Here is a 26,063-nt window from a genome sequence, read left to right on the forward strand (position 1 = left end):
TGCTGAAGCTATGTACCACTTTATCAGAGAGGGCTGACCCCTGGAATAGATGGAGACCATTCTGAATTGTTCTGAATGTGTCTATATTTAAATATGTCCCAGATAGTAAAATAGAAAGAAAGCTTCATCTGACCAGAGAGCAGGACCAAAGCCTTTCCGAAGTGTTCCCTGGGCTGCCGTGAATTGCTGTCGACTCTGCTGCTGCCATTTCCTTGTCTTTTCACCTGGCTACCCAGGGCTGTACTTGCTTTGGTCAGACTCTGCCTCCAGGTGCTGTTTTGGGGACTCAGTTACTTGAGGGGTGCTTCTCTTGAGTTGGAAATCAACCTGGAAGAAAAGAAGAAGAAGCTAGGAGAGTGGAGGAGTCAGTTTCCGACTTCCTGCAGTTGAAATCGGGGAAGACCTGTTTGGACCCGGTTTCACCAGAGTTGCAGGTTCTGAGGGCTGGGGACTGAGGAGAATGATCACAGCAATGACCCGGAGCAGCCCTGCTGGTGGCACATGGGCTTGGCCAATATTCCCCTAAAAGTACTGCACAGTCACTGGTGATACATAGGGTGTGTCTGGAGGAACTTAATATCCATTTATTTTACATGCATTAGAAAAAAACATTATCTACACCTCAAACCATGATTTCACCAATAACGTTGCCTCGGACAAGAACTGTGGTGCCATAACAATCTGTCAGATGCTGACTGTGTGAATCACAGGTGTCATGCTCAGGCATGCTTCGGCCTCAGGCCCTTGGAACTAAACATTCTTTCATAATCATTCAGACATATAGATGGGAGAGATGACATTGATCATTCGTGTGGATTCTTAGGTTCCAAATGTCCGTGTGCATTAATGCATCATTTCCAGGAATACACTGCCACTTTCCCTCCAGCGGGGCACACAGATGCAAAGCTGGTACTGAACGACAGACAAGCTGGGGTGGGCTGGGGTGCGGGAGCCGTGGACCATCCCAGGAAGCACAGACAGAGGGAGCGGCTCCGTGTTCCAACCACACTCCCCTGAGGCATCCTCGCCTTTCAAGTCCTTGGAACAGTACCAGCCGCTGAAGCCAGCTGGGAGTTAAAAAAACTGCCACTAAGAGGGCTCTCCATGGGGTTATTCTTGCCCCTTCCAGAAAAATCCACAGCCAGCTTTTCTGCTAGTTCCCTAAAGCAGGGGAAGTCAGAGCCCATGGCGCTGGCATTACTATCTCCTATAGTAACACAGGGAACTAGGAGAGAGAGACAGAGGGGATGGGGGTGGAGAGAGAGGGAGAACGAACAAAATGGGGGAAGGACAGAGGCAAATGAAAGGACCGTGACATCTGGAAGGCTGTGGGGAAACCAAAGGGGAGAGCCCTGGACTCTGGGAGGCATCTGAGAGAGTCTTAATTGTAACATGAAAACCTCTAGTCAATGATCTTTTTCTTTTCTCTTCACCCAGCCAGGTGGATCTCTGCTTTAAAATTAGAAGAGAGACTCTACTGTGATGAGCAGATGAAATCTTAGTTGTTATAGTATCTGTGAATAGTATCCAAAAGACAGATTTTCCTCTCCCTTGAACTATATTTGATACACTAATGGGTTATGTTAATTTGTGTAAAGGCTATATGACAAAGGACTTGAAATACTTTGAAGCAGAGTATGTTAAGCTAGAAGATTTGGAGTTGGTTGCATTTGGCACTGAACAGACTTCCTTTAATGCAAGACTCCTGCATGCAGCTGCTTAACCGTCATTGGGTTTTAGGGAAGATGAGGAACAGGGGGCATCGCAAGAAGAAAGGGAAAGAGAATATGTTGTTGGGAAACAGGGACCAGGGCATGGGCTGCAAATGGAAGAGTTACCCTTTGCTTCCTGCCTCTTCCTGGAAGTCATTTATAATGTGCAGGAAATGGGAGTGGAGGGAGTGGGAGAGGAGAATCGGAAACTCTCTAGAAAAAAAGGATTTAAAAAATTCTTTACTCTGATCCTTGTGTTAAAAGGGGCAGGTTATGAACACAGGTTATAAGCTCAGCACGAGACCCTATGACACGCTGGCTAATGAGACAGCCTTGAAATCCTGACAGATTCGAATAGTGGCTCCCACCGCTTACTCTCTGTAATAGTGGACAAGTTTCTAGCCTTCTCAAAATTTCAGTTTCCTTAGCCACAGATGGGATACTTATGTCTACCTTACAGGGTTGTGGTAAAGGTTACATGAGGCAGTTCTGGAAAGCTCTCATATAGTGTCTGATACATAGTAACTGTTCAATAAGTAGTTTTAAAAAAATCCTACCTAGCCCTGCCTGGTGTGGCTCAGTGGATTGAGCACCAGCCTGTGAATCGAAAGGTCACTGGTTCGATTCCCAGTCAGGGCACGTGACTGGGTTGTGGGCCAGGTCCACGGTTGCGGGTGTGTGAGAGGCAACCAATCAATGTATCTCTCCCAGGTTTCTCTCCTTTTCTTTCGCACTCTCTTCCCTCTCTCTAAAAGTAAATAAATAAAATCTTTAAAAGTAATAATAAAAAATTTAAAAATCCTGCCTATAGCTGTATTTGTAAAGACAAGCTACTTGACCTTATTGAGTTAACAGGGAAAGAGGGAGGGTCTGCTAAGCTCTCGGGTTGTACAGAGAAGAAGCCGGACAGAGTGAGGTGGCCCTAGGGCAGAGCTGACTTGTAAGGAGGCAGGTCTGTAGATGCTCATTACACAGGACTATCTTGTTATCCTTTCCTTGTTTGAGAAATCTGAGGATTACAGCCTATAATCACTGAGCCTCTTCAGCTCTGAGATGCTAATCTAATATGACCAAAGCCCCAAAGGTGCAGGCTGGTTCCGCCGCGGCAGCCATGGAGGAGCAGCAGCCCCGCTCTGTGCGGCCCCACAGCCTTGGGCCTCACCAAGAGCCCCGAGGTGACCGAGAACATGAGCAAGCCTCACCAAGCACGCCAAGATCATGAGGGAGGTGATCTGAGAGGTGTGTAGTTTTCTCCCCTATGAGCCACAGGCCATGGAGCCAGTCCAGGTCTCTAAGGACAAGAGGGCCCTGAAATTCATTCAGAAAAGAGTGGGGACACACACCCATGCCCAGAAGAGAGCAATGTCCTTGCAGCCATCAGGACGGCAGCAGCCAAGAAGGATGGCACCCCACCCCTCTGCAAGTAATAAAACCTCATCAGAAAAAAAAGGTCCAGGTGGTAGATGAAAAAAGTTCTTTGCTTCTCCTGTAAAGATAGCCGTGGAGAGCTGATTATGGGACAGCAGCTGGTTCTTGGCTGAGCTGAGTGGGAAGTAAGCGGTCTGGGTACATGGGGCACCAGAGGGGGCAGAGTGCCATCTGGTGGTAGCCCTTGCTGATGGCACAGAAGAATGCAACACATGGGAGGGAGCCTGCGTGTCTGGACAAGGTCCCTGGGATGTCACAAATGTTTGTTGGGCGCTTTCTATGCACCAGTCGCTGTACTGCATGCTCTCTGTGCACTCTCTCATCTCAGCCTCTTGTGCAGGAGGTACTGTCATCACCAGTTTACAGAGGAAGAAGCTGAGGATGAGAGCAGTTGGGTAATTTATCTATGGTCCATGGACACAGGAGCTGGATTTAGAAGCAGACGGTGCTATGCAATCACTATGCTATGTTCAACAGAAGAAAACGAAAAGTCAAAGGGAAGTGGTGAAGGATATAATAGGAAAGTGACAAAGAAAGATTAGCATATGAGAGCAATGAATTTTTTTATGATGAAAGAAGGAAAACTGGCAAAGATGAGAACTATGCAACTGGTTGTGACTTTGTGTAAGTGACCTTCATTGCAAAGGTCAGCCTAACTCACCAGTTTGGGTTCCCCAGGATCCACGGTCACAATCACGGTCTCTGGGTCGAACCCAGGTGCTGAGGCAGTGACAGTGTAGGTGCCCGGAAGCAGCAGCCGGAAGTAATCGCCCTGGTTACCTAAAAGTTACAGGAATATGATTAGAAACTGCCCCAAATAGTACCTTTATATGAAAAATAACCCGGGGGGTTTAGCTGACCACACGCTTAATTTTTCTTAATAGTGTGACGAAACTGGCTAAGATCTAAAACCATCACAGGCTATTTTACATGACAGAAAAGTGGGCCTCAGCTCCGGAGGAGTAGGAGTTTCACAGTGCTCTGCACGGAGGATATTGCTTTAGTTCTAGACCCTGTACCTTTAAAACTCATGTCCAGTGAAGGGTCACCAGGAAAAAGGTTGACTGTCTATAAATGTTTTTGCCTGGTAAAGGGAATCCATGAGACGGCTGTTTCAATGTTTGAAAAGTTACTGTGAGGAAAAGTGTACTTAAGGAAATAAGCATCAGAACTTCTGGGTTAAGTTGCCAGGAGGAAGATTTTGCTCGACAGAAACAGAAACTACTGTGGCACAGAGAGCTTCTGAAGAAGAAATGGGCAGCTGCTTTACAGCCCTGGGAGGCCTCGCGTGGAGAGTGAACGAGGGGCCCTGGGGAAGCGGCCCCGCCTGCACTAGTGGGCGTGGCAACCCTGGGGTGGACAACCTGCTGTCCCAGGGGCGTCGCATAGGTGTGACCTTACACTGAGTGGGAGGGCTGGGCTAAATGACCGATAAAGGTCTGAGTTTGAGAATCCCATGTTTAATACTCCTTCCATCACCTTCAAAAAGGGAAAATAAAATTCAAAAGGAGGCCCATTTCTCTGTGGCAGGCATGGAGTGTTTTGGCTAATGACATCACATCTCTTTTGAATCAACTGTGATCGTATCTTTAAATTTCTTTCAAGTATACAGCAATGAATAATTGAAATAAAATGCAATTAAGAGCAAGACAGACAATACATCATGAGAAAGTCTCTTTTCTGCCCCCTATGAAATGCCTGTAATTCACTTTAAATACTTTAGCAAAAGCAGTATCTTATTATGCATATGTTGGACAGCCCAGGGCTGTCGTTATCTTAACTGGGCTCACATGCAGGAGTAGTACATAGTGGTGTGTCGGAAAGGCCCGATTCTGGATACGGCTATTATGAGGGCTTCAGCTATCCTTATTTCTAATCAACACTAGATGCTTTGCTAGGTGGTATAATGAATGCTAGCAATGAGTTTTTTCAATGTGGAAATGAACAATTTATTAATTTGGCACATGGGTATTAGAAATGGGCCCTTATTGGTGAAATTAGTGGTATTCAATATATGTTGATTGGCTAGATGTTTCAGAGTCATTCCCTATCCTTGTGTGAATAAGGGGTAAGAATCTAGCAGCCCTGAAGCTCTTAGGGATGCCTGAGTTTTGGTCCCTCAACAGTCCTGGGTCCAGCCAGTAGTCTGATAGTTAACTGTGAGGCTACAGAATTTTGCCTTTAGAATACACTGCCTTTGCCTTCAATGAATCTTTCATGCAAGATGTGTTGGGGTCATCTTGAACATAAGTTATCTCCTTCACGCTGAGATTTCCTCTAGTTTAAACAGACTGAACTGTAAGATGCTTGCTTGGTGTGGTCGAACGGGGCTGAGCCATGCTGGTCTCAAGGTTGTGGGAGGGAGGCAGGCAGATCTCACTGCCCCTAACCATTGGTAGCTACTGCTTTACTTTAACAAAACAATCAGAAACCCCTACGATCATGTATGATCAAACTGGGCAGGGGCAGTTTGCAGCACCGTTGTGCCATGAGATATTCTGCACCATTCTAAGAGGTTCTGTCAGTCTTGCTCTGCAACAAGTTCACACAATGCATCTTGCTAACCTGGCCCTGAATGCAGGTATAGTGAGGCGCTGGGGCAGGGACAAGTCTAAACATCCGTTTTACAGTCCCTTTCTTTCTACCCAACTTCATAGTAACTTTAAACCCAGAAAACACCCCTAACAAAGGGATATGAGGAAGTGGCTCCTGAATGCTGAGAGGGATGTTGCATTTGCATCTTCCTGGTCCTTGCCTCTTCATTTGATGCTCCCATTTCTATTACCCTTCCTCCCTCCAGTCCCCGACCCCGCAGTGGCCTTGGTGTCCCTGCTAATCTCATTGGCTATGATTTGGCCTCCTGATTAGGCTGAACAAGAAGAGGGAGTGGAAGCTTCCTTCTTACCCCACTGGGTAATGGCCACCTACTTGAAGTGACATCATGGTTAATCCCACTGACAGAAATGACAGCCTCAGGGACATTATTATTATTCTCATCAAGCACCATCCCCTTGATGCCATGGTGTACCTGTAGGAAAAAAGTTACAGTGGAACTATGACCATAGAACAGTACACAGTGTATTAGGGTCCCCACAGCCCTGTCTCATGTGCTTTTACATTTGATTTTCGCACAGATTGTCCTAATAACCCCTGAATTGGCCAGAATGATCCTATTAAAATCTAAGTCAAATCATGTCATCGGTCTACTCAAAACACAACTCAGAGCAAAAGCTACAGTTTATTTGTTTTTGTTTTTTTACCATGGTCTATAAAGCCACAGCCTTGCTCAGCTGACTGAGCTCGCCCCAGCCTGCTACCCTGTCCCATCCTCCTGTGGGTATTCCTGCCACACTGGTGTCCTGTGATAAAATACACACAATGTGCAATGTACTATTTTAACCATTTTAAGTATACAGTTCAGTAGTGTTCAGTATATTCATATTGTTGTATAACCAATCTCCAGAACTTTCTCATCCTGCAAAACTGAAACTCTAAAAATACAATAAAGATTAAATTAAAAAAAAACACCTAAAACTCTCTACCCGTTATATAAGTCTCATTTCCTTCTCTCCTCAGACCCAGGCAACTACCATTCTACTTTCTGTCTATGAATCTGAGTACTCTTGGTACGTTGTATAAGTAAAATTATAGGGTATTTCTCCTTTTGTGATTGGCTTATTTCACTTGGTGTAATGTCCACGGGGTTTATTTATATTGTAGCATGTGGCAGAACTTCCTTCTTTTTAAAGAAAAAATAATATTCCATAATATATATATATTATATTTTGTTTATCCATTTATCTCTTGTTGAATACTTGGATTGTTTCCATCTGTTGGCTTTTGTGAATGCTGCCACTATGAAAAAAATATCTCTTTGGAGTTCTGCTTTCGGTTTGGGGGGTATACACCTAGAAGTAGGTTGTTGGCTCATGCAAGAATTCTATTTTTAATTTTCTGAGGAACTGTAGTACTGTTTTTCATAGCATCTGTACCATTTTACATCTCCACCAATAATGTACAAGGGTTCCAATTCTCCACATCCTTGCCAATATTTGTTATTTTCTATCATTTTAAAATATTTCATTTATTTATTTTTAGGGAGAGGGGAAGGGAGGGAGAAAGAGAGGGAGAGAAACATTGAAGTGAGAGAGATACATCAATTGGTTGCCTTTTGCATGTGCCCTAACTGGGGACTAAACCCATAACCCAGGCATGCACCATAACCAGGAATTGTACCAGCTACCTTTCACTTTGTGGGACGGTGCCCAACCAACTGAGCCACAGCAGTCAGGGCTTGTTTTTTAATAGCAGCCATCCTAACCGGTGTGAGGTGGTATCTCACTGTGGTTTTGATTTGTGGTTCCCTAATGACTGGCGATGTTGAGCATCTTTCATGTGTGTGTTGTTGGCCTTGCAGTTGCTTTTGTGTCCTCAATGAGGAACACCTTTTCTCTAGATATGTGCATGGCTCTCTTCCTTACCTCCTCTAAGTCTGTTTAAATATCAGTTCCTCTGTTTGGCCTTCTTCATAGTATTTAACAGTTCATACAATTTATTACTTTGTTTATTGTCTGTCTATCTTTTCGGACTAGAATATAAACTCCATATGGACAGATATTTGTTTATATTCATAATCCCCAGGATGTTGTCCAGTTTCTGACAGATAGTTATGCTCGATAATGTTGAATGCACACATGCCATTGGTAGAAGCAGCCCAGATTGATTGATGGGTCAGAGCACAAGTCAGACCTGAGCCACACAGAAAACCTTACCTACCACTGGGCAAGTCTTCTCCTTCTATAACCATGAAGGTTAAAGAATTCAACTTTACCTGTTCCAAGAATTGGATTAGGGCCTCCCGATTACCCAGCCACTCATGCTGTAACCTGTCTTCGTTGGGAAATTTGTCACAACTCAATTCCAAGGTGATCTCAAAGCAGTTGGTATGGAGATAATTAAAGTCTTGCATTCCTAGGGGAAAGAGAGCAGTGGCTGATTTTTACAGCCAGGTTCCCATGCAATCGATGCCCCATCTCAACTCTCTTTAATCACAATTTCTCCATACACACTTCATTACCTTCTATTCTACTCTTGATCTCCACTTATTTCCCCTCCATGACATCTTTCCCCAATATCCCAGATCACATGTCTTTCTATTGTTCCAGTTTTCTCTCTTCATAAATGCCCATTTTTGTCATCTCTACACTCAACTTTTTTTTTCATTTAATGACTTAAATTCACATCTTGTCTCCATTAGCATGTCCAAAGTCTGCTCATTGGTGATGCTTTAGCATTAGACTATGCACACGCACTGCTTTCTGGGGGGCAGATTTCCTTTTTGGACCGTGATGTCCTTCAGGCCTGGGAGGTTAGAGATGAGACAAATATCTTGCTTTCACATCCCTCCTACTCAAGAACACAACACTAACCTGAAAAATAGTCATCCAAGGACACAGGAACCTGATAAAGCAGAAGGCAGCTATATTTTGCCTCCATTAAATGCTGGCTTGCTTCTATCTCCTATATTATGCAATTGGGTTAATTATTTTAAAGCGTGTTTCTGATTATTAGAATGGTGTTTATATCACAAATTTATTTGGGTAAAAAAATTATCCATTTATACCCTGTAGGAAAACAGGTCCCCTACTGTGAGGGGTCACAGGAAAACCCCTATATCTAATTTATCAAGTTAAGATGGAAATCCACACTTCTATGTTAAATCTTTTAGTTTTAAAATTCTGGCAACTGAACAAAAAAAATGGCCCAAATAAAAGAACAGATCAAAGCTCCAGGAAAAATACAACTAAGCGATGAAGAAATAGCCAACCTATCAGATGCACAGTTCAAAACACTGGCAATCAGGATGCTTACAGAACTGGTTGAGTATGGTTGTAAAATAGAGGAAAAAAATGAAGGCTATGCTAAGGGAAATAAAAAAAAAATGTACAGGGAACCAACAGTGATGAGAAGGAAACTGGGACTCGAACCAACGGTTTGGACCAGAAGGAAGATATAACATTCAACCGGAACACAATGAAGAAACAAGAAGTCAAAAAAAATGAGGAGAGGCTTAGGAACCTCTGGGACATCTTTAAATGTTCCAACATCTGATTCATAGGGGTACCAGAAGGAGAAGAGGAAGAGCAACAAATTGAAAACTTATTTGAAAAAATAATGGAGAACTTCCCCAATCTGGCAAAGGAAATAAACTTCCAGGAAGTCCAGGAAGCTCAGAGAGTCCCAAAGAACTTGGACCCAAGGAGGAACACACCAAGGCACATCATAATTACATTACCCAAGATAAAAATGAAGGAGAGAATTCTAGAACCAGCAAGAGATAAGGAGACAGTTACCTACAAAGGAGTTCCCATCAGACTGTCAGCTGATTTCTCAAAAGAAACCTTGCAGGCAAGAAGGGGTTGGAAAGAAGTATTCAAAACCATGAAAAACATGGACCTATATCCAAGATTACTCTATCCAGCAAAGCTATCATTTAGAATGGAAGGACAGATAAAGTGCTTCCCAGATAAGGCCAAATTAAAGGAATTCATCATCATCAAACCCTTATTCTATGAAATATTCAAGGGACTTATCGAAGAAAAAGAAGATAAAAAATATGAACAGTAAAATGACAACAAACTCATAGTTATTAACAACTGAACCTAAAACAAAAACAAAAACAAACTAAGCAAATAACTAGAACAGGAATAGAATCACAGAAACAGAGAGCACAAGGAGGGTTATCATCAGGGGAGTGGGAGGGGGAGAGAGGCAGAAAAGGTATAGAGAATAAGTAGCATAAATAGTAGGTAGAAAATAGACAGAGGGAAGTAAAAATAGTATAGGAAAGGTAGAAGCCAAATAGCTTATATGTATGACCCATGGACATGAACTAAAGGCGGGCAGTGCAGGTGGGAGGCAGTGTGCAGGGTGGAGAGGAATAAAGGGGGCGGGGGGAATCAGACAATTGTAATAACATAATCAAGAAAATATATTTAAAAATAAATAAAATTCTGGCAACTGATGGAAACTTAGAAAACTCTGATTATTTAGTGATCCACCACATAGTCATAGTATGTGACACTATTTTGTACATTATTTGTTGTTCTGTAATTGTTTTCCATGTATATTTATTCTCTCCACAATAAAATGGCAGTAACTTGAAAAAATACCTATTTACTCAACTTTCACCTGCTCTCTGAGCTAATGTGTGCAAGCACCTGTTACAAAAAGTTGGAAAACAACTGCACACTGTTATGTCTCTTCTCTCTCAGCATCAGAATCATCTAGAAGGCTGCATCTTCCAGCCAAATACAGGTCACTAGGCTTTAGCCCCAGAGTTTCTGATTCAGTAGGTATGGGGTGGGGCCCCCAAATTTGCTTTTCTAATGAGTACTAGGCAATGCTGATGATGCTGGCCAGGGACCACACTGTTGGAACAATTGTTTTAGTGAACTTAATGACCTTGAAATTGTATGAGTTTAATTTGGGGCAATGATTCCCAGTGGAGGCATGGGCCATGCTTTCCCAGAGGATGATAGAAAGGAAGGAACAAGTATAATTTGAAAAAGTATATTTGATATTTTATATTTTGGGGAAAGAACTATTGCTTTCTTAAGGCAAACTAAAGGAAGTTCAACAACATCCTCTTGCTTTGTGTTGAAGTGAATTTTCAGCCACTTTCCCTGTCCATGGTGACTCCCCCAGCTTCCTCCCCCTCAGTCTCTACAGGGCCAGCTATCAGCTCAGTCCTCACTAGGATATAAGCTTTCTGCTGCCTGGGCTCTGGCCAGGTCGGATCTGAGAGGAGAGGAAAAGACAACTGGTAAAATGGATTCCTAAGAGATCCCAGCTTCCTGCTTCAGCCTCTTCTGTATCTTAGGTTTCCTCTACTGATAGTATCCTCATAAACAGAGATTCTATATCAACTCCCCGTGATGGGGAGAGCCCAGGGAGTAGAGAGAGAAGCCTCTTACTGGAGGTTTGTGCTAATGTGTGCAAGCACCTGTTACAAAAAGTTGGCCAATATCAGTGGCCAATATCCAGGCAAACTCCTGCTTATGGGAGATGGGCAGGCAGGGTACAGAGCATACACCAGAAGAGCTGCTCTTGTCCTGGCCAGCTCCTCTGTTCACCTGTTTTTATGTGAGGCACAACCCTATGCTGGTTAAAAACAACCTAACATTTATATCGGGCATCTTCAAATGCTTTTTTATTTTATCCAATACTTACACCAAATTGATGGGGCAAGTATTGTTATTCTTAATGTACAGATAAGGAAACCAAAGCTCAGAGAAGTTATGTAATTAGCCTGAAGCCACATAGCTGGTAAATGGGCAAGCCGGGGTTTCAACCCAAAGTACCCCTGAAGCCCACACTTAACCACTTGACTACATTATTTCCCTCCCATGTCCCAACATTCCTTGTAAACCACCAGTTCTAAAAGGCCACAAGGTGTCCCTGTCATTTTCTTAAACTACAAAATGCCATTAATACTAGCTTAAGACTGTCATTTTCAGATCTCTACTTGAATGCAAAATGCTATAGTATTCTTGTCATTTCTCTGAGGAAAAAAAGATAATTCAGAAGGAGAAATGAGCCCCACCCTACTTCAGGCAGCAGTGCTGTGTGCCCAGACCTCCCCTTACCCTTGCTGAGAGAATACCAGGAGGCCCCATTGGTGATGCCGTCCTGGAAGTAGTCCCCGCAGTTCCCACCATGGTACATCCATCCATGTGCATAGGAGTAGACCTTGGCCAGCTGTAGGGAAAGTGGGCAGAAATGACCTTGTGTGTTCCCAACTCATGGCAATGTTCATACTCAGAAGGAGGGTAAAGCCAAGAAACCCCACTAGGTGTAAACAACTGATTATTTGCTTTAGTGAAAGAAGATACCAGCAAAGACAGAGATGGGTGTGTGTGTATGTACTAGAGTAGAGTTGAGAAACCTGTATTCTGATTTTTCCACTGTCTTGGGACTAAATTTCTTTAAGTACAAATAGAGAGGTGGCACTAGATGATATATAAACTCCTTGTTAGGTGTACCATCTTCTTTTTAAAAAAATTTACTTATTTGTATTATTCAAATTTATTTTTAAATTATAGTTGACATGCAATATTATATTTCAAATAATATATAACACAGTACATATTACATATAATATATGTACTATATCACATATAATTACATGTCATATTATAATATACTATTAATATCACTAATATATCATTATGTAATGGTTATTAACATATTGATAATAATTATTGGTAACAATATATTATATTATATGTAATATAATCTATTATATTATATGTAATAATATATTACAAAATATGTAACATAATGATGAGACATTTATATACCTTATGAAGTGAACACCCTGGTAAGTCTAGTACTCATCTGACCCCACACATGGTTATTAAAATATTATTGACCATATTCCCTATGCTGTACATCCCTGTGACTATTTTTATAACTGGCAATTTGTACTTCTCAATCTTCTTCTAAGTGGGATATTTTGTAGCAAAGTTTTGTAAAAGAAAGGAGCAAGGGCAATAGGCCTTCACTAGAGAAAGAACTGTGTTTTGGGGGTGTGAGTTGTGTGTGGGGCAGAGAGGAACATATTTAGAATGTCTATTAATTCCCTGTCATTACTGTTTTTAACAGTGAACAAAATGAAATGTGCATGCTTTGCAAAGCAACAACTGGTATTATTCTCTCTGCAATTCATTTAGTGGTTAATTTATAATTAATGTTATTGTAGTAATTATTTATATAAATTACATGTTGCTAATAATATATTAACTATAAAATAATCTGTTCATTTTATTCTATTGCTGTTTGACCTATCATGTAAATATTTGTATGTGCATGTGTATGTATGTACATTTTCCACTAACATAGCCTTACCACCATAAAATTGCAAATCAGAGCCCCCCAAATCACATATAATGCCGCTTGCTTACCACCAGCACAATCCGTCTCTTGGCATATTTCTTGCTAGTCATTAGCTTAAGAACGTTTTTACACTGTGGTGATTGTAAAAGTTTTTCTATACATTTACTTTTTCATGAATTTTTGGCTTATCACTCAAAACAAAATGTCATTTACTAGACTGTAAGCTCCTGATGAGCAAGCGGTGTTTCCATTACTTTCTGTGGACTGGTGCATAACAGGGTCCTGCATCACTGACTTGGCCCGTGTTCCTCTCCTGAGCCCCGAGTTGCCAGCTGGAAGAGCCCCCATTCTGCATACCTTCTGGAAAAGCTTGTCGTCAGGAGTGGGGGTGCTGGCAGCACGGCGGGAACCTCGGACCCGCTGCTCCAGAGACTTGTCATATGGGTAATTGGCCACCACTGCCCCTCCGTGGAGGTTGGCTGACAGGACAAAGTTGAAGGAGCGTATCCACTGGATCACGGCTCGGGTCTCGGGTTCCACCTGAGGAGAGATGAGAGCCACTAGAAAAAGTTTGTTGGGAAGTGGCCTGAGGAGATAGCACATCTGAATAAGACAGGTCTTACCAGACATGAGAAGTGTGGATGGGGAAATTTTTATCTTTTGCATGATGGTTTTAAAAATTAAGGGGATGGAACCCTTTTTCAAAATGAAATCTTATGTGTAATCCTAATGCATAAAACAGATGAAAAGAGAGCATTGAGGACAGTGAAACCATTGTGCATGATACATGTCATGATACATTTGTCCAAGCCCATAGAATGACCGCTAATGTAAATGACAGGCTTTGTGTAATAAGGATGAGTCAACGCAGGTTCATCTCTTGTAACACACCACTATGGTGCTGGATGTTGATGATGGGAAGCAGGCAGTATAGGGGAAGTCTCTGTACTTTCCACTCAATTGTGTTGTGAACCCAAAACTGACCTAAGGAATAAGATCTATGGGGGGGAGTGAAGAGAGGGGGGGAGAGAGAGAGAGAGAGAGAGAGAGAGAGAGAGAGAGAGAGAGAGAGAGAGAGAGAGAAGCCCAAGCTTGGCATCTCTGGCCCCTGGGAAAGCATTCTCCAACTTACCCACTGCACTGCTTCCGTGGCTTCTGAGGCACCTTTGCTGAAATTTAGAGCTCTGATAAATAACTGTGGAAAATGCTGTTTTGCAGTAACAGTTTTCAACCTATTCCTTTCCCCAGCGCATCTACTGCAATGTCAATATGTGTCCATACTCACATTTTGTGGATTAGAAATACTATAATATGGGTCAATTTTGGCTAAGTAGTGAAATTCCGCCATTTTGATTCACATTACAGTGCTAGTGAGTGATGGTGCTTCAGGAAAGCTATGAGTCCACTTGGACTTGCATTAGAAGTAAACGATTTACAGTCTTCAGTGTTTTTCCTCCTCTTAGGGTGTTTGGAGGTTGCGTGGTGTTACTGTGTTAATGGCTCCTCCCAGACCAAGGGTCAGCTGTGATGGCCCCATCTTTTCCATCCCAAGAGGAAGTCGATGAATATGGTTGAGTTGTACCCAGTCAGAATGGGTGTAACACCAAAGACACCAGTCCTACTCTGTGACCAGGACTCACCCCTTTGAAGCAATCCTTTCTCCATGTCCTAAGCCTCTCTCCATCCGAACAAAGCCAGCTTCTCACTATTCCTCTCCCTCAAGCCTGTCCCACCGGGTGCAATGAAGACTTACTCCTCATTCTCTTTTTGATCTTCTAAGATTCAGACAGAGGAGCAGTAGGAGTCTAATTATTTTTGGCTCTTTGAGCTTATTTTACTTCAATAAATTAATAAATCAGAGCATCGTTCTGACCGGCTATGCTGACTAGTACAAAGTTCTTTTGATTTAGTATGTACTTGAGCCAAGAGCATAGCTGCTCTCTGAAACCTAAACACATCAGCGTGACTTTTGCTTCATTTCCAACGGAGACAATTCTGTCTAGAAAACTCCCAATAGAAAGCCTTACACCTGTGTTATCTTTCTCTCCCCCGTCTGTAAGTCCAGATATTCACAAAGAGAATGTTTAAAACTGTCCCACACAGTGTGAAAAACAGGGTGGTGGGGATGCTCTCAGGATGACAGTGGTTATTCTCGGGAGCAGGCCCACTGGTAGGACAAAACCAGTCACCTTACCGGGGTGACATTAGAGGTCTCCCGAGGAGAAAGGCAGGGGAACAGCGAACAGGATCGTCTGACTGGGAGAGTAAGGGACATGAGAGTACGGTAGAGTAGTTCAGCTCATGTAGAAACGGAAGAGGAAAAACTGTACATAAGGGGGAGACTCTGAACTTTCTATAGTTAATTGATGAGCATGTAGTTTGCATGTAAGAGAGATTTCTCTATAGAATCCCGGAGGTCTTTGTCAACAGTTCAGTGCAGCAGAAAGAACATTGATTAGGATTCAGAAGACCGGGGTTTTAACCCTGATTCCATCAATTATAGCTGTGTGAATTTAAGTTATTTTTATAAGCATAGCATCTATAAAACAAGGATAGATAGCACTGATAATCAACTGAAATGCTGGCTAAAAAAGAATTTTACAAAATACTGCGCAACTGTATGATACTGCTTTCACCTCCCTCACTACCACGGCCACGAACACCAAACATCTTGTGAGCAGGCGCCCCATGGGGGGTCCTACACTGGGGGAGGGAATAAATACAGGGAGGCATAAGACACAGTTATTATTGCTCTGGACACATTGATATGGAGTAGGGTTGATGCCTAATTCTTGCTTAGGTAGTTGATCTGAAAATTGCCAGAAGAAAGTCCAGATGCTAATTTTCCTATTTCTTTATGCAAATTTCTCTTCATACCTGATTTTTCCAGTTGTCTGGAAGGGGCAGGTGGTGGTTGGGGCCTCCGTACTTCTCATTGTAGTAGATGTAGGTATTGAGGTCGGGGAAGTTGCGGTTCAGGTCCACTCCATTTGCGTTGTTCCTGCCAACCAAGTTTTTAGAAATGTTTGAGTCCTAGGGGAAGAAAGGAGAGATGAAAAGTGAAAGTTCCAGACTGAATCCTAAATTTGAAGAACACTGTATAGTTCTTTTTAGGTATTAGCTTAATCTATCATCCAATGATACAGCATTTTTCTCTTTAACTTATCCAAAGACTCAGTGGTATGGTTCAAGTTTCCTGTAGACCAAGTGCTGGAGGCACAGATTCTGGAGAAGCTCTAACAAGAATAGGGTGTTTCAGGATAAGGAGGACCTCTATTTTTTTAAAATGACTTTATTGAGATATAACTTATATGCCATAAAATTCACTCATTTGAAGTCTACGATTCAATGAATTCTGGGATGCCGACAGAGTTGTACAACCTTCACCACAATCTAATTGGAGAACATTTCTATCACTCTAAAAAGAAACCTCAGGCCCACTTACAGCCACTCCTCATTTTTACTCCAGCCCTAGGAAATCACTGGTCTCTGTAGGTTTGCCTTTTCTGGACATGTCACATATGTGGGACCATATAGTATGTGTTTGGCTTTTTTGACAATGTTTTCAGGGTTCTTCCACATTGTAGCAAATATCAGCACTTCCTTCCTTTTTATTGATGAAGAGTTTCATTGTATGAATTTATCCCATGTTGTTTATCCATTTTCCAGGTAATAGACTATTAGTTTCTAGGGCTGCCGTAACAAGTTACCACAAACTAGATGGCTTGTAACAACAGAAATTTGTTCTCCCACAATTCTGGAAGCTAGAAGCTCGAAATCAATGTATTGGCAGGTCCGTGCTCATTAAACATTCTAGGGAAGATCCTTCTTTATCTCTCCTAGCCTCTGGTGGCTGCCAGAAATCCGTGGTGCTCCCTAGCTTGCAGATAAATCACTCTAGTTTCGCTTCCATCTTTGTGTGGCCTTCTCCTCCATCTGTTTGTATCTCTGTATAAGTTTCTTTCTTCTTATAAGGACAACAAGCATATTTGATTTAGGGTCCACCCTAATCCAGTATGACTTTATCTTAACTTGATTACATATGCAAAACCCTATATCCAAATACGGTCACAATCACAGATTCCAGGTAGACATGAATTTGGGAGGATACTATTTCAACCCAGTACATGGACATCTGAGTTGCTTCCACTTTTTTGGCTATTGTGGATAATGCTGCTGTGAACATTCACGTACAAGTCTTTGTGTGGGCGTATGTTTTCATTTCTCTTGGGTAGACACCTGGTAGTGGAACTGCTGGGTTATAAGGTAAGCCTATGTTTAACTTTTTCAGAAATAGCTAAACTTTTTTCCAAAGTGGCTACACCAGGAAAACCCCACCGCCACTTTTTAAAACTTAGTATCCTTGCTTATCTTTCTTCTGAGTAATATCAACCTCATGCTTACACTTCAAATTTCTCTGCTCACACTTCAACTGTTACCATTTATTTGGCCATGTATTCATTCATTCATTCATTCATTCACTCACTCGCCCATTTAGTTAACCAGCATTTTTATTTACTCAAGTCCATCTCCGATAGAGCCTCTGACAGACACTGAGGAAAGATAATGAGACATGATTCCAGCATTCTAAGAATTCCTAGTATATACAGGGAGACAGATGCTTATATAAATAAGTAAAATATATAAAGCAGTGGAATAGAGACATGTTCACAGTCCCTTGCAAAACGGAAGCTCCACTGGAGCAGGGGAGCAGCGCCCTCCGTAGCCCTGTGCCCCGGGAGAGTGGAGCCCCGTCTGCGGCCGTGCCCAGAAGTAGGGCAGCTGGTTTGATGCTGAGAGGCTAAAAACTCACACATCCTACCAGTCTCATATTTTCCTAAGAAGCCTTTTTTTTTTTCAATTTGTCTTTTCCTTAATTTAGAACATTACTTTTTTTTTAAGATTTTATTTATTTATTTTTAGAGAGGGAAGGGAGGGAGATAGAGAGAGAGAGAGAGAAACATCAATGTGCGGTTGCTGGGGGTTCTGGCCTGCAACCCAGGAATGTACCCTGGCTGGGAATCGAACCTGGGACACTGAGCTACGCCAGCCAGGGCCCTAAGAAGTCTTTATTTTTCTCAGATTTCCTCATTTGTCAAGGGGTCCTGCTCATATTGTATTCTTAGATATCATTGACGACATAATATTTTTGAAGTTACCTTATATTTTCTACATCAATTCTGTCCAGTGAAAAACACTTATCTGATTTTTTAGCTTGGAGTTTGATTTTTCACTTCTATGAGATAATGACTTTTTCTTACGCTTCTAGGGGTTTTTCACTACTTGCCTATTTGTATCAACTAGCTCTTACCTGTTCATATTAACAGATATTTAATTTACCTATCAGTATGACCACCTACACTGGGTCAGTAGTTAGGCAGACAGGTAAGGAATTCCCCAACAGAAGGTTCCCATAAACAGGGTTGGTGGTGTGTTAGTTTTCCATTACTGCTGTAACAAATTACCACAAACTGGGTGGCTTACAACAGCACAAGTTCATTATCTTTTGGAGTTTGGGAGAGCAGGAGACTGAAATGGGTCTCACAGGACTGAAATCAAGGTGTTACGACGGCTGTGTTTCTCCCACAGGTTTTAGAGGAATCTGTTCCAGCATCTGGAGGCCGCTCACACTCCTTCGCTCATGATCCTTTTAATCTTCAAAGGCAGCAGCTCGACACCTTCAAATCTCTCCAACTCCGACCTTCTGCCTCCTTCTTACACATCGAAAGGACTTTCGATCAATTACAACGGCCCCACCCAAATAGCCCAGGATATGTTAAAGTCAGTTGATTAGCAGCTTACTTCCACCTGCAACCGTAGTTCCCCCTTGCCATCATGTAACATGATGACATATTCACAGGTTCCAGGGGTCAGGACTTGGACATCTTTGATGGAGCAGGAGGGGGCATTATTCTGCTTTACCCCCAGTTGGCTTTAAAGTTGGATGGCTAGGCGGGCTCTTCCCCGTGTAACCATGCAGACAGCTTTCCTCTGGGTGTGGCGGGTAGTTCTGGGAGTGTGAGAACCTGATGGGTCCTCTTTGATTCAGGTTCAAAACCTGCTCCCTCTGAGCAAGCACAGAGCAGGTGAGCAGAAAGGACTGGCTCCCCAGAGCTACATATAGGATGTAGTGGGCTGGCAGGGGTTTCCCCACCTGCCCCCACCCCTGCCTCCTCCCACAAGAGATATGAACACGTCTGCGTGCTCCTGCAGTTTCCCCACTGCAACACAGGGACAGGCCAGAGAAGGAGAGCCGGCAGGCTGGGGTGCCCTCCCCTGACCTATTTCACATTTTCCAGCTCTTTTGGAAACTCAAGCCTTCAGGCACCTCTCTGATTTCCAGCAGAGGGACGAAGTTCTGTTTCTTCATTTTTTTAAGTCATGTCAGCAGAAGTTGTGAGCTAGCAAGGGTCAAATATGTGTTGAGTTCAGTATCTTGGCTCCATTCCACCCCTGCCTCTACTCAGCCCCCAACCCTACCCTCAAGTCTGTTTAAAATACTCCTGGGTCATGGAAGCACAGAGACAGTGTGGTCAGACCCATGGAATCAGAGAGTGGAGGGTGGCTGCCAGGGGCTATGGGGAGGAGGCAGGGGGAACGGCTGAATGACAGGCGTTTGGCTGAGCGGGAGGTGTAAGTGCTGGGGACCTGCTGTACCACATTGCACCTGGAGTTGACTATGCTGTATTGAGCACCTAAAATTTTGTCAAGACGGTAGATCTCATCTCGAGTGTTTTTACCACAGTAAAATTAAAAATATTTTAACTACAGCAGTGAAGTCTAGTTGTAAAAATTTAAAAAAATGACTACCCCAAATAAACATTTTTAAATGGAAAAATACTTTAATTTATACCCCTCCCCCCCAAAACAAATCAGGTTTAAACATACCTTTTAAAGGAACCTATTCATTGTGTAAAGCTTCACCCTTGAATATTCTAATTCAGTTGCAAGAAGGGAAGAAAATGAATCTGGGAATGTGTATTTCAAAATATTCACTTACAATTCCAACACACAGCCACAAAAGAATCACTGCTTTAGAGCTAGGCACACTGACATTTTAAATTCATGTTAATAAATAAAGTAAAAGCCCATAGACATTTGTTTCTTTCTGTCTCCCCTGCACATGCAACTCTAAAATAAAGAATTGAAAGTCCGGGTAGCAGAGAACTATAGCAGCAAAGGAAAAAGACCTACAGAAAAATAGTACGAAGAATCTAGAGTTCCTCACTCTGCAGTTCTGGAAGAAGCTTCATCTCTCCGCTATCTCCTTCCTGCTTCAAAATGCAAATGTAAGTGTGTTGTGGGAGGAAGCGGAGCATTTAGGGATTGAGGCTGAAAGTTCAGGGAAGGAGCTCTATTTTGCAATATCTCTTCCTACACGAATAGGTTTCCCAGTTTACAAAGTGTTGTCAAAATACTGCCTCACTGGCCTTCTCAATGAAACCAGGAGTTCAGCTAGAAAGATGCTGAGGGAAGTGAAGTTCAGAGAGAGCCCACATTCATTGTACAGGGTTGGGTCTTCTTACCTCATTATATTTCTATTGGATTTATTTTTCTAATTCATACTTACAGTGGAACAGTGAGGACACTGTCTACTGGGCTTTATTTTATTCCTTAAGATGGCTTTATTCTCTGTATGGTTCAGTACCTGGGCGGCAGCCACCTCGTAGCCATCCGGGTTCATGGACGGCAGGATGTGAAGGCGCATGCCCTGGACCAGCTGGACGATGCGCTGGTTCCCGTTCCGGAACTCCTCGCACAGGAACTCCGACAGCTGCAGCAGCAGCTCGCGGCCCAGCACCTCGTTGCCGTGCATGTTCCCCACGTACTTGACTTCAGGTTCCACTGCAAGCGTGAGAAAGACATGCAGAATGATAAAAAGTGGGGAAAGCTTGCGAGTGCCATTGACTCCTAACCTTGCAAAGGGGCCTTTTCCCTCTTTTTCAATAGGGAATCGAAGAAAATCTCATGCTTCATTTGGGTCTTTTGCAAAAATCCCTGAGCCCCTTTAGAAAATTGCAATTACGAATGCTATGAAAATCCATGCCAGGGATAGTAATGACTACCACTCATTGAACCTCTACCATGTCCTAGGTATTTATACTCATTACTAATCTTCACCGAAAATCAGTAGTTATTATTAGCCTCAGGGTGAGGGAACTGGGGAGGGATGAGGTTAACTTGTCAGAAGTCACCTAGCCAATTAATCCGATAGAAGCCAAAGCTCAGGGAGCGTTTACAGTCGTTCGCTGCTTCTCAGAGGCAATCTTTTTAGAAGGGTGGTATGTTCCCAACACCTGCTCGCGTAAAATTCTCTAGGTTATAGCACAACAGTTTCTAATCATCTTGATTGAAAACTTAATTTTCCGGCTACTTAGAAAACTAAAATCTCTCCTTAATATCTGAGAATATTGTGTTTTGAGGCACACAGTAGGAAGGAATCTAACTATGTCTCATTCCTTCATCTTCGGCAATCAGTGTTAACCGCTCAGTTCAAGTAAGAACTGAGGTCATGAAAAGAGCCTCCGGAACCACTTCAAGAAAATCATATTTGCCCCCTTTTAAAAGAAAGGAGAAAAGCTCTGGCCAAGTGATTTATCTTCCACCCTCCGCGATTTCCCTTCTACCCACCGTCCTGCCTCCATGATTTTTCTGATTCTGGACGTCTTCATCTCCCTATTCCAAATTCTCCTCTGCGTCCTTGTAGGCTCTGGGAAGCCATCCTGGGCTCCCCCTGCTGGGAGTGAACTTGCTATTGCACTTCCCTTTTATGGTACTTAACACTTTCTACTCTGAATTTTACCCAATTTGGCATGTTTTATTTTTTTACTATATATAATTTTAAATTTTCCTTAGGACATGATTCATTGTTATTTATCTTAGTATACCTACAGCAGTCTTTCCCAATAAAATGCCTATAACCCACAAGAATCGTGTAGTGAATTTTCTGTAGTGTAGAGTCTTTAGTGTTAGATTGTGTCTTTCTTACTTTTCTTGGTGTTAAAATATCCCTTCTTGTAGGAAAAGGTGTTGATAGCAGATGGCAGGTAGTATTTTCAACATCCTTGTTCAGTAAAATAAAATTTGGTAAATATATTTTAGTCCCCTCCAAGCTCTCTTATTTACTAAAAATATATTTTTTAACTTCTGTGGAATCCAAAAGTTGGCAACTACTGCCCTATAGAAACTAGCATAATGCTTTGCACTTAGTAGGTGCTCAATGTCAAATTCTTTTGTCTCTACTTTCAATATTTGCAGACTATGACTGCTTCTCATAACAACCACAGCTGTCATTTTGGTTTAAGACCCGCCCTCTCACACTAGGATTATTTCATTTCCTACTTGTACTCCTTGCATCAGTGCAGCCCCATTAAAGTATATTCTCCCGAGTCAGGGGTCTGCAAACTTTTTCTGTAAAGGGCCAGACAGTAAATACTTGGGATTTGTGGGTTGTATTGTCTCCGTCACAGCTACCCAGCTCTTGAAGCAAAAGCAGCCATAGACAGTACAAAAACAAAGAGGCGGGACTGTGTTTCAAAGCAACTTCACTTACCAAAACAGATAACTGGCCCTAGGGCTGTAGCCTGCTCACCCCACTCTGAGAGGTCTTTACGCTGTTGGTGTCAGATCATGTCACTGTTCTGCTTAAAACCCTCCAGTGGTTTCTCACTTCACTCAGAGGAAAAGCCAAAATTTTTACAAAAGCCTGTAAGGCCCTACTCCATCTTCTCCTTCCTGGTTTCCCTGACCGTACTGCCCTGAGCTGTCTCTTGCTCTCTCTCCCTCCATCCATTCTGCTGGAGCTGCAGGGGCCCTCTCGCTACTCCTCACATAGGCTGAGCTCCTGCACTTTTCTCTGCCTGTAGCGTTTTCCTTCCTATTATCAACTTCTTGACCATGATGTGCTCAAATATCACCTGGACAAAGAAGCTTTTCCTAAGTAGCAGTGACCTCTCCCCTATTCAATCCACAGTACTCCATGACGTTCTCTTCCTTTCCTGGTTTATTTTTTTTCCCTATAGCACTTATTTTCATCAATACAATATATTTATTTACTTATTTACCCATTTATTGCCAGTCTTATCCAGCTGGAATTAAGGCCCTGAAGGCGAGGTCTTTGATTTATTCTCTGTTGTATATTGAGAGTCTACAAAAGTGCTTGCATATAGTAGATAATCAATAATATTTGTGGAATGAATAACAAATAAATGAAAGGAATAAATGGATGAATGGCTAAGTGATAGGTATCAGAGGAAAGACGACCCTAAACGAAAAAGTCTCAAGAAAGGTTCGAATGCTAGAAAGTAGAGGGGGCTCCCAGAATGGGGCATGGAGTAAGGAGGCGCTAACCCCACAATGTCCATTAGCACCTTCCACAATGAACACACAACATGAGTAAAAGCAGGCACTTGCAATACTGGTAAGGCTTCAAAGCAGGGCCCTTATCCTCACTTAACCACTGACTCCGCCTTTCCTGAGCCACTTCCCACCACCCTCCCTCTCTCCCCACTGGCCATGTGATATTCTGAAGCTGTCTTGGACAGAATCCACCTCGTGTAGAACTGTCATTGAAGGTTTTTAAGTGGGGGGATGGGGGAGGTAAGAAGATTATATCAGTATTTAGAGAAATTACCCTGGCATCTCTGTGCTAAGTGGAAGGCTTAGAGTGGTGGCAGGTAGGAGTTAGGAAGTCAGTTAGGAGCCTAGTGCAATTGTTTCCAGAGGTGTCTAACCTTTTGGCTTCTCTGCACCACACTGGAAGGAGAGTTGTCTTGGGCCACACATTAAATACATTGCAACATGTAGTCACACAAAAAATCTCATAATATTTTAAGTAAATTTACAATTTTGTGTTGGGCCACATTCACAGCCTCCCTGGGCTGCATGAGGCCGGCAGACTGCAGGTTGGACTCCCAGGTTAGGCAGGTCGTGATGAAGTTTGGGCTAGGGTGGAAGGTATAGGAGTGGAGCAGGGAAGAGATTTGAGGTGGACAGTTTGAAGGAGGAACTGACATAACTTCAATGTCACAATTGCTGTAAGTAAAGCAGTAAGAAATTAGAAACAAATGTCCAGCAAAAATGCACAGTTAAATGCAACCATGCAATGGAGTGCTATACAGCCAACAATGGTGATATAGATCTACATTTACAAACATGGACATCATTTGTACAAGACTATGAAATGAGGACCCTAACTGAGTAGCTCAGTTGGTTAGAGCATCATCCTGATATGCCAAGGTTGCAGGTTTGATCTCTGGTCCGGGCACATCCAAAAAGCAACCAATGAATGCATAAACAAGTGGAACAACAAATCTCTCTCTCCCCAACCCCTTCCTCTCTCTATCTAAAAAAAAAAAATCAATAAATAAAAAAGACTGTGAAATGAGAAATGCAGTCATAGTATGACTCCAATTTTATACAATAAATTATTTGTGTATAAGGCGGGGTTTAACTATAGGAAAAAAGTATGGAAGAATATATAGCAACATGTTAACAATAGTCATCTGTCAGTGGTGAGATTATGAGTGAGTTTTTTTGTTTTTTTCCCATCTCTAACTTCTAGCTTTAATCCAAACATCCAATGCTTTTTATAATAGAAACAAACTAACAAAAAATAACCCAATGAACAAAACTAATACCCTCTCCCAGATGCCGTACTCTTTCTCACTGTCATTCCCCAAAGAGATATTCCTAAACCCTTCTAAGTTTCCTGACAGAATTAGAGGGGCTAAGGGTTTCTGTTCATGTCTCCTGAGGCCTTGGGCAGAGAAAGAGAGAAGACTAGCAAGGCTAGTAAAGGACAGGGTAATGGGAGGAAAGGAAAGGGACAGCTGGGAGCAGGGAAGGAAGTTCATCCTACCATTAAGGTCTTGGGCAACCAGAACCCCAAAGAGGGGAAGGAACTGGAGACTGAATTGGGACTGAAGCTCCCCAGAGGCAGGGCTGTTGGAGAGCTAAGCGGGGAAAATTAGTTGGCACCGGCTGAGGAAGGGGTGATACTTTACAGGTGGAGGGGTCCGCAGACCTCCCCACAAACCACCCCAATTCCTGCATTTGTAGGCAAGGGTCCTGCCCCAGACACTCCAAGAACTGCTCGGGGCTTACAGAGCTCGTGGAATCCAGGCTGGTCGCTGAATTCCAGCACGTAGAGGTGCCTCCCCTCCACGCTGCGCCCGATGCTGTAGAGCCGCGTGATGTAGGGGCACGCGTTGTGCACCTTGTACAGCGTCCGCACGAGGTCCTCATAGCGGTGGTGGCGAAAGGTCACGGCGGCAACCAACTTGAAGAGAAGGAGGAGGTGGAGGAAGACTGAGAGCAGGCCTGACATCTCACAGGGCTTTTACAGAGAGAACCACTGAAAGGAGTCCTGCCTCTCCCCTAAACCTGTCTTCTTCACCAGTCAAGATCCAAGGGCTGGGAACCAGCTCTTCCCAGTTTCACGCCAGTGAACACCGGTGTGATGGCACCTGGGAAGGATGCTCGGAACTGTCCCATCCAAAGCTGGAGATTATTTATGCAGCTCTGGAATAGTCGCCCACCTTGCCTGCCTCATTTCTCTGTCTTGCCGAATGCAGGAAAACCTTTTGAAGGGTTTTTGCACTTCCCCAGATTGGGTAATTTCACTGATTCGGGTTTACTGATTAACTGCACTGTAAACAGGCTTCAATAAATAGCTGCTTATAACCCTTTGATTCCCAAAGAATTTTGAGAAACTTGGCCTATGCCTGTTCCCTATGTTACAAGTTAAAGAAACGTATTAAAATAGAGCTCTCTGTCCCTTCCCATCCATCACACATACTGCTGCAGACTCTGTTTGTTTGTTTGTTTTTCTAGATTTTATTTATTTATTTTTAGAGAGGGAAGGGAGGGAGACAGAGAGAGAGAGAGAAACATCAATGCGCGGTTGCTGGGGGCCATGGCCTGCAACCCAGGCATGTGTCCTGACTGGGAATTGAACCTGTGACACTTTGGTTTGCAGCCCGCACTCAATCCACTGAGCTACACCAGCCAGGGCTTCTTTGTTTG

The 26,063-nt window shown here is 42.9% G+C and overlaps 1 protein-coding gene across 1 annotated transcript; it reads right to left on the reverse strand.

The window, feature by feature from the left end:
• Nucleotides 1–59: 59 nt before the first annotated feature.
• CPN1 (carboxypeptidase N subunit 1) lies at nt 60–25,614 on the reverse strand. Its single transcript, XM_045854380.1, has 9 exons — nt 25,143–25,614; nt 20,686–20,882; nt 15,915–16,070; nt 13,395–13,577; nt 11,789–11,900; nt 7,972–8,111; nt 6,069–6,168; nt 3,802–3,920; nt 60–327 (listed from the first exon to the last, which is right to left on the reverse strand). Exons 1-9 carry the CDS (start codon nt 25,363–25,365, stop codon nt 229–231), a joined length of 1,329 nt encoding a protein of 442 aa, XP_045710336.1. The 5' UTR covers nt 25,366–25,614; the 3' UTR covers nt 60–228.
• Nucleotides 25,615–26,063: the final 449 nt, after the last annotated feature.

Source organism: Phyllostomus hastatus, unplaced genomic scaffold, assembly GCF_019186645.2.
Source record: "Phyllostomus hastatus isolate PE091 unplaced genomic scaffold, TTU_PhHast_1.1 phas_scaffold_1066, whole genome shotgun sequence".
Taxonomy (NCBI): domain Eukaryota; kingdom Metazoa; phylum Chordata; class Mammalia; order Chiroptera; family Phyllostomidae; genus Phyllostomus; species Phyllostomus hastatus.

Bases quoted from the DNA above. Each gene is read 5' to 3' on its own strand.
- CPN1 (XM_045854380.1), bottom strand. From the start codon at position 25,365: ATGTCAGGCCTGCTCTCAGTCTTCCTCCACCTCCTCCTTCTCTTCAAG. The intron at 20,883-25,142 runs GTAAGCCCCGAG...TCACGCTTGCAG, and splicing joins GCCTGGATTCCACGAGCTCT to TGGAACCTGAAGTCAAGTAC. The intron at 11,901-13,394 runs GTATGCAGAATG...CTTTCCCTACAG, and splicing joins ACGACAAGCTTTTCCAGAAG to CTGGCCAAGGTCTACTCCTA.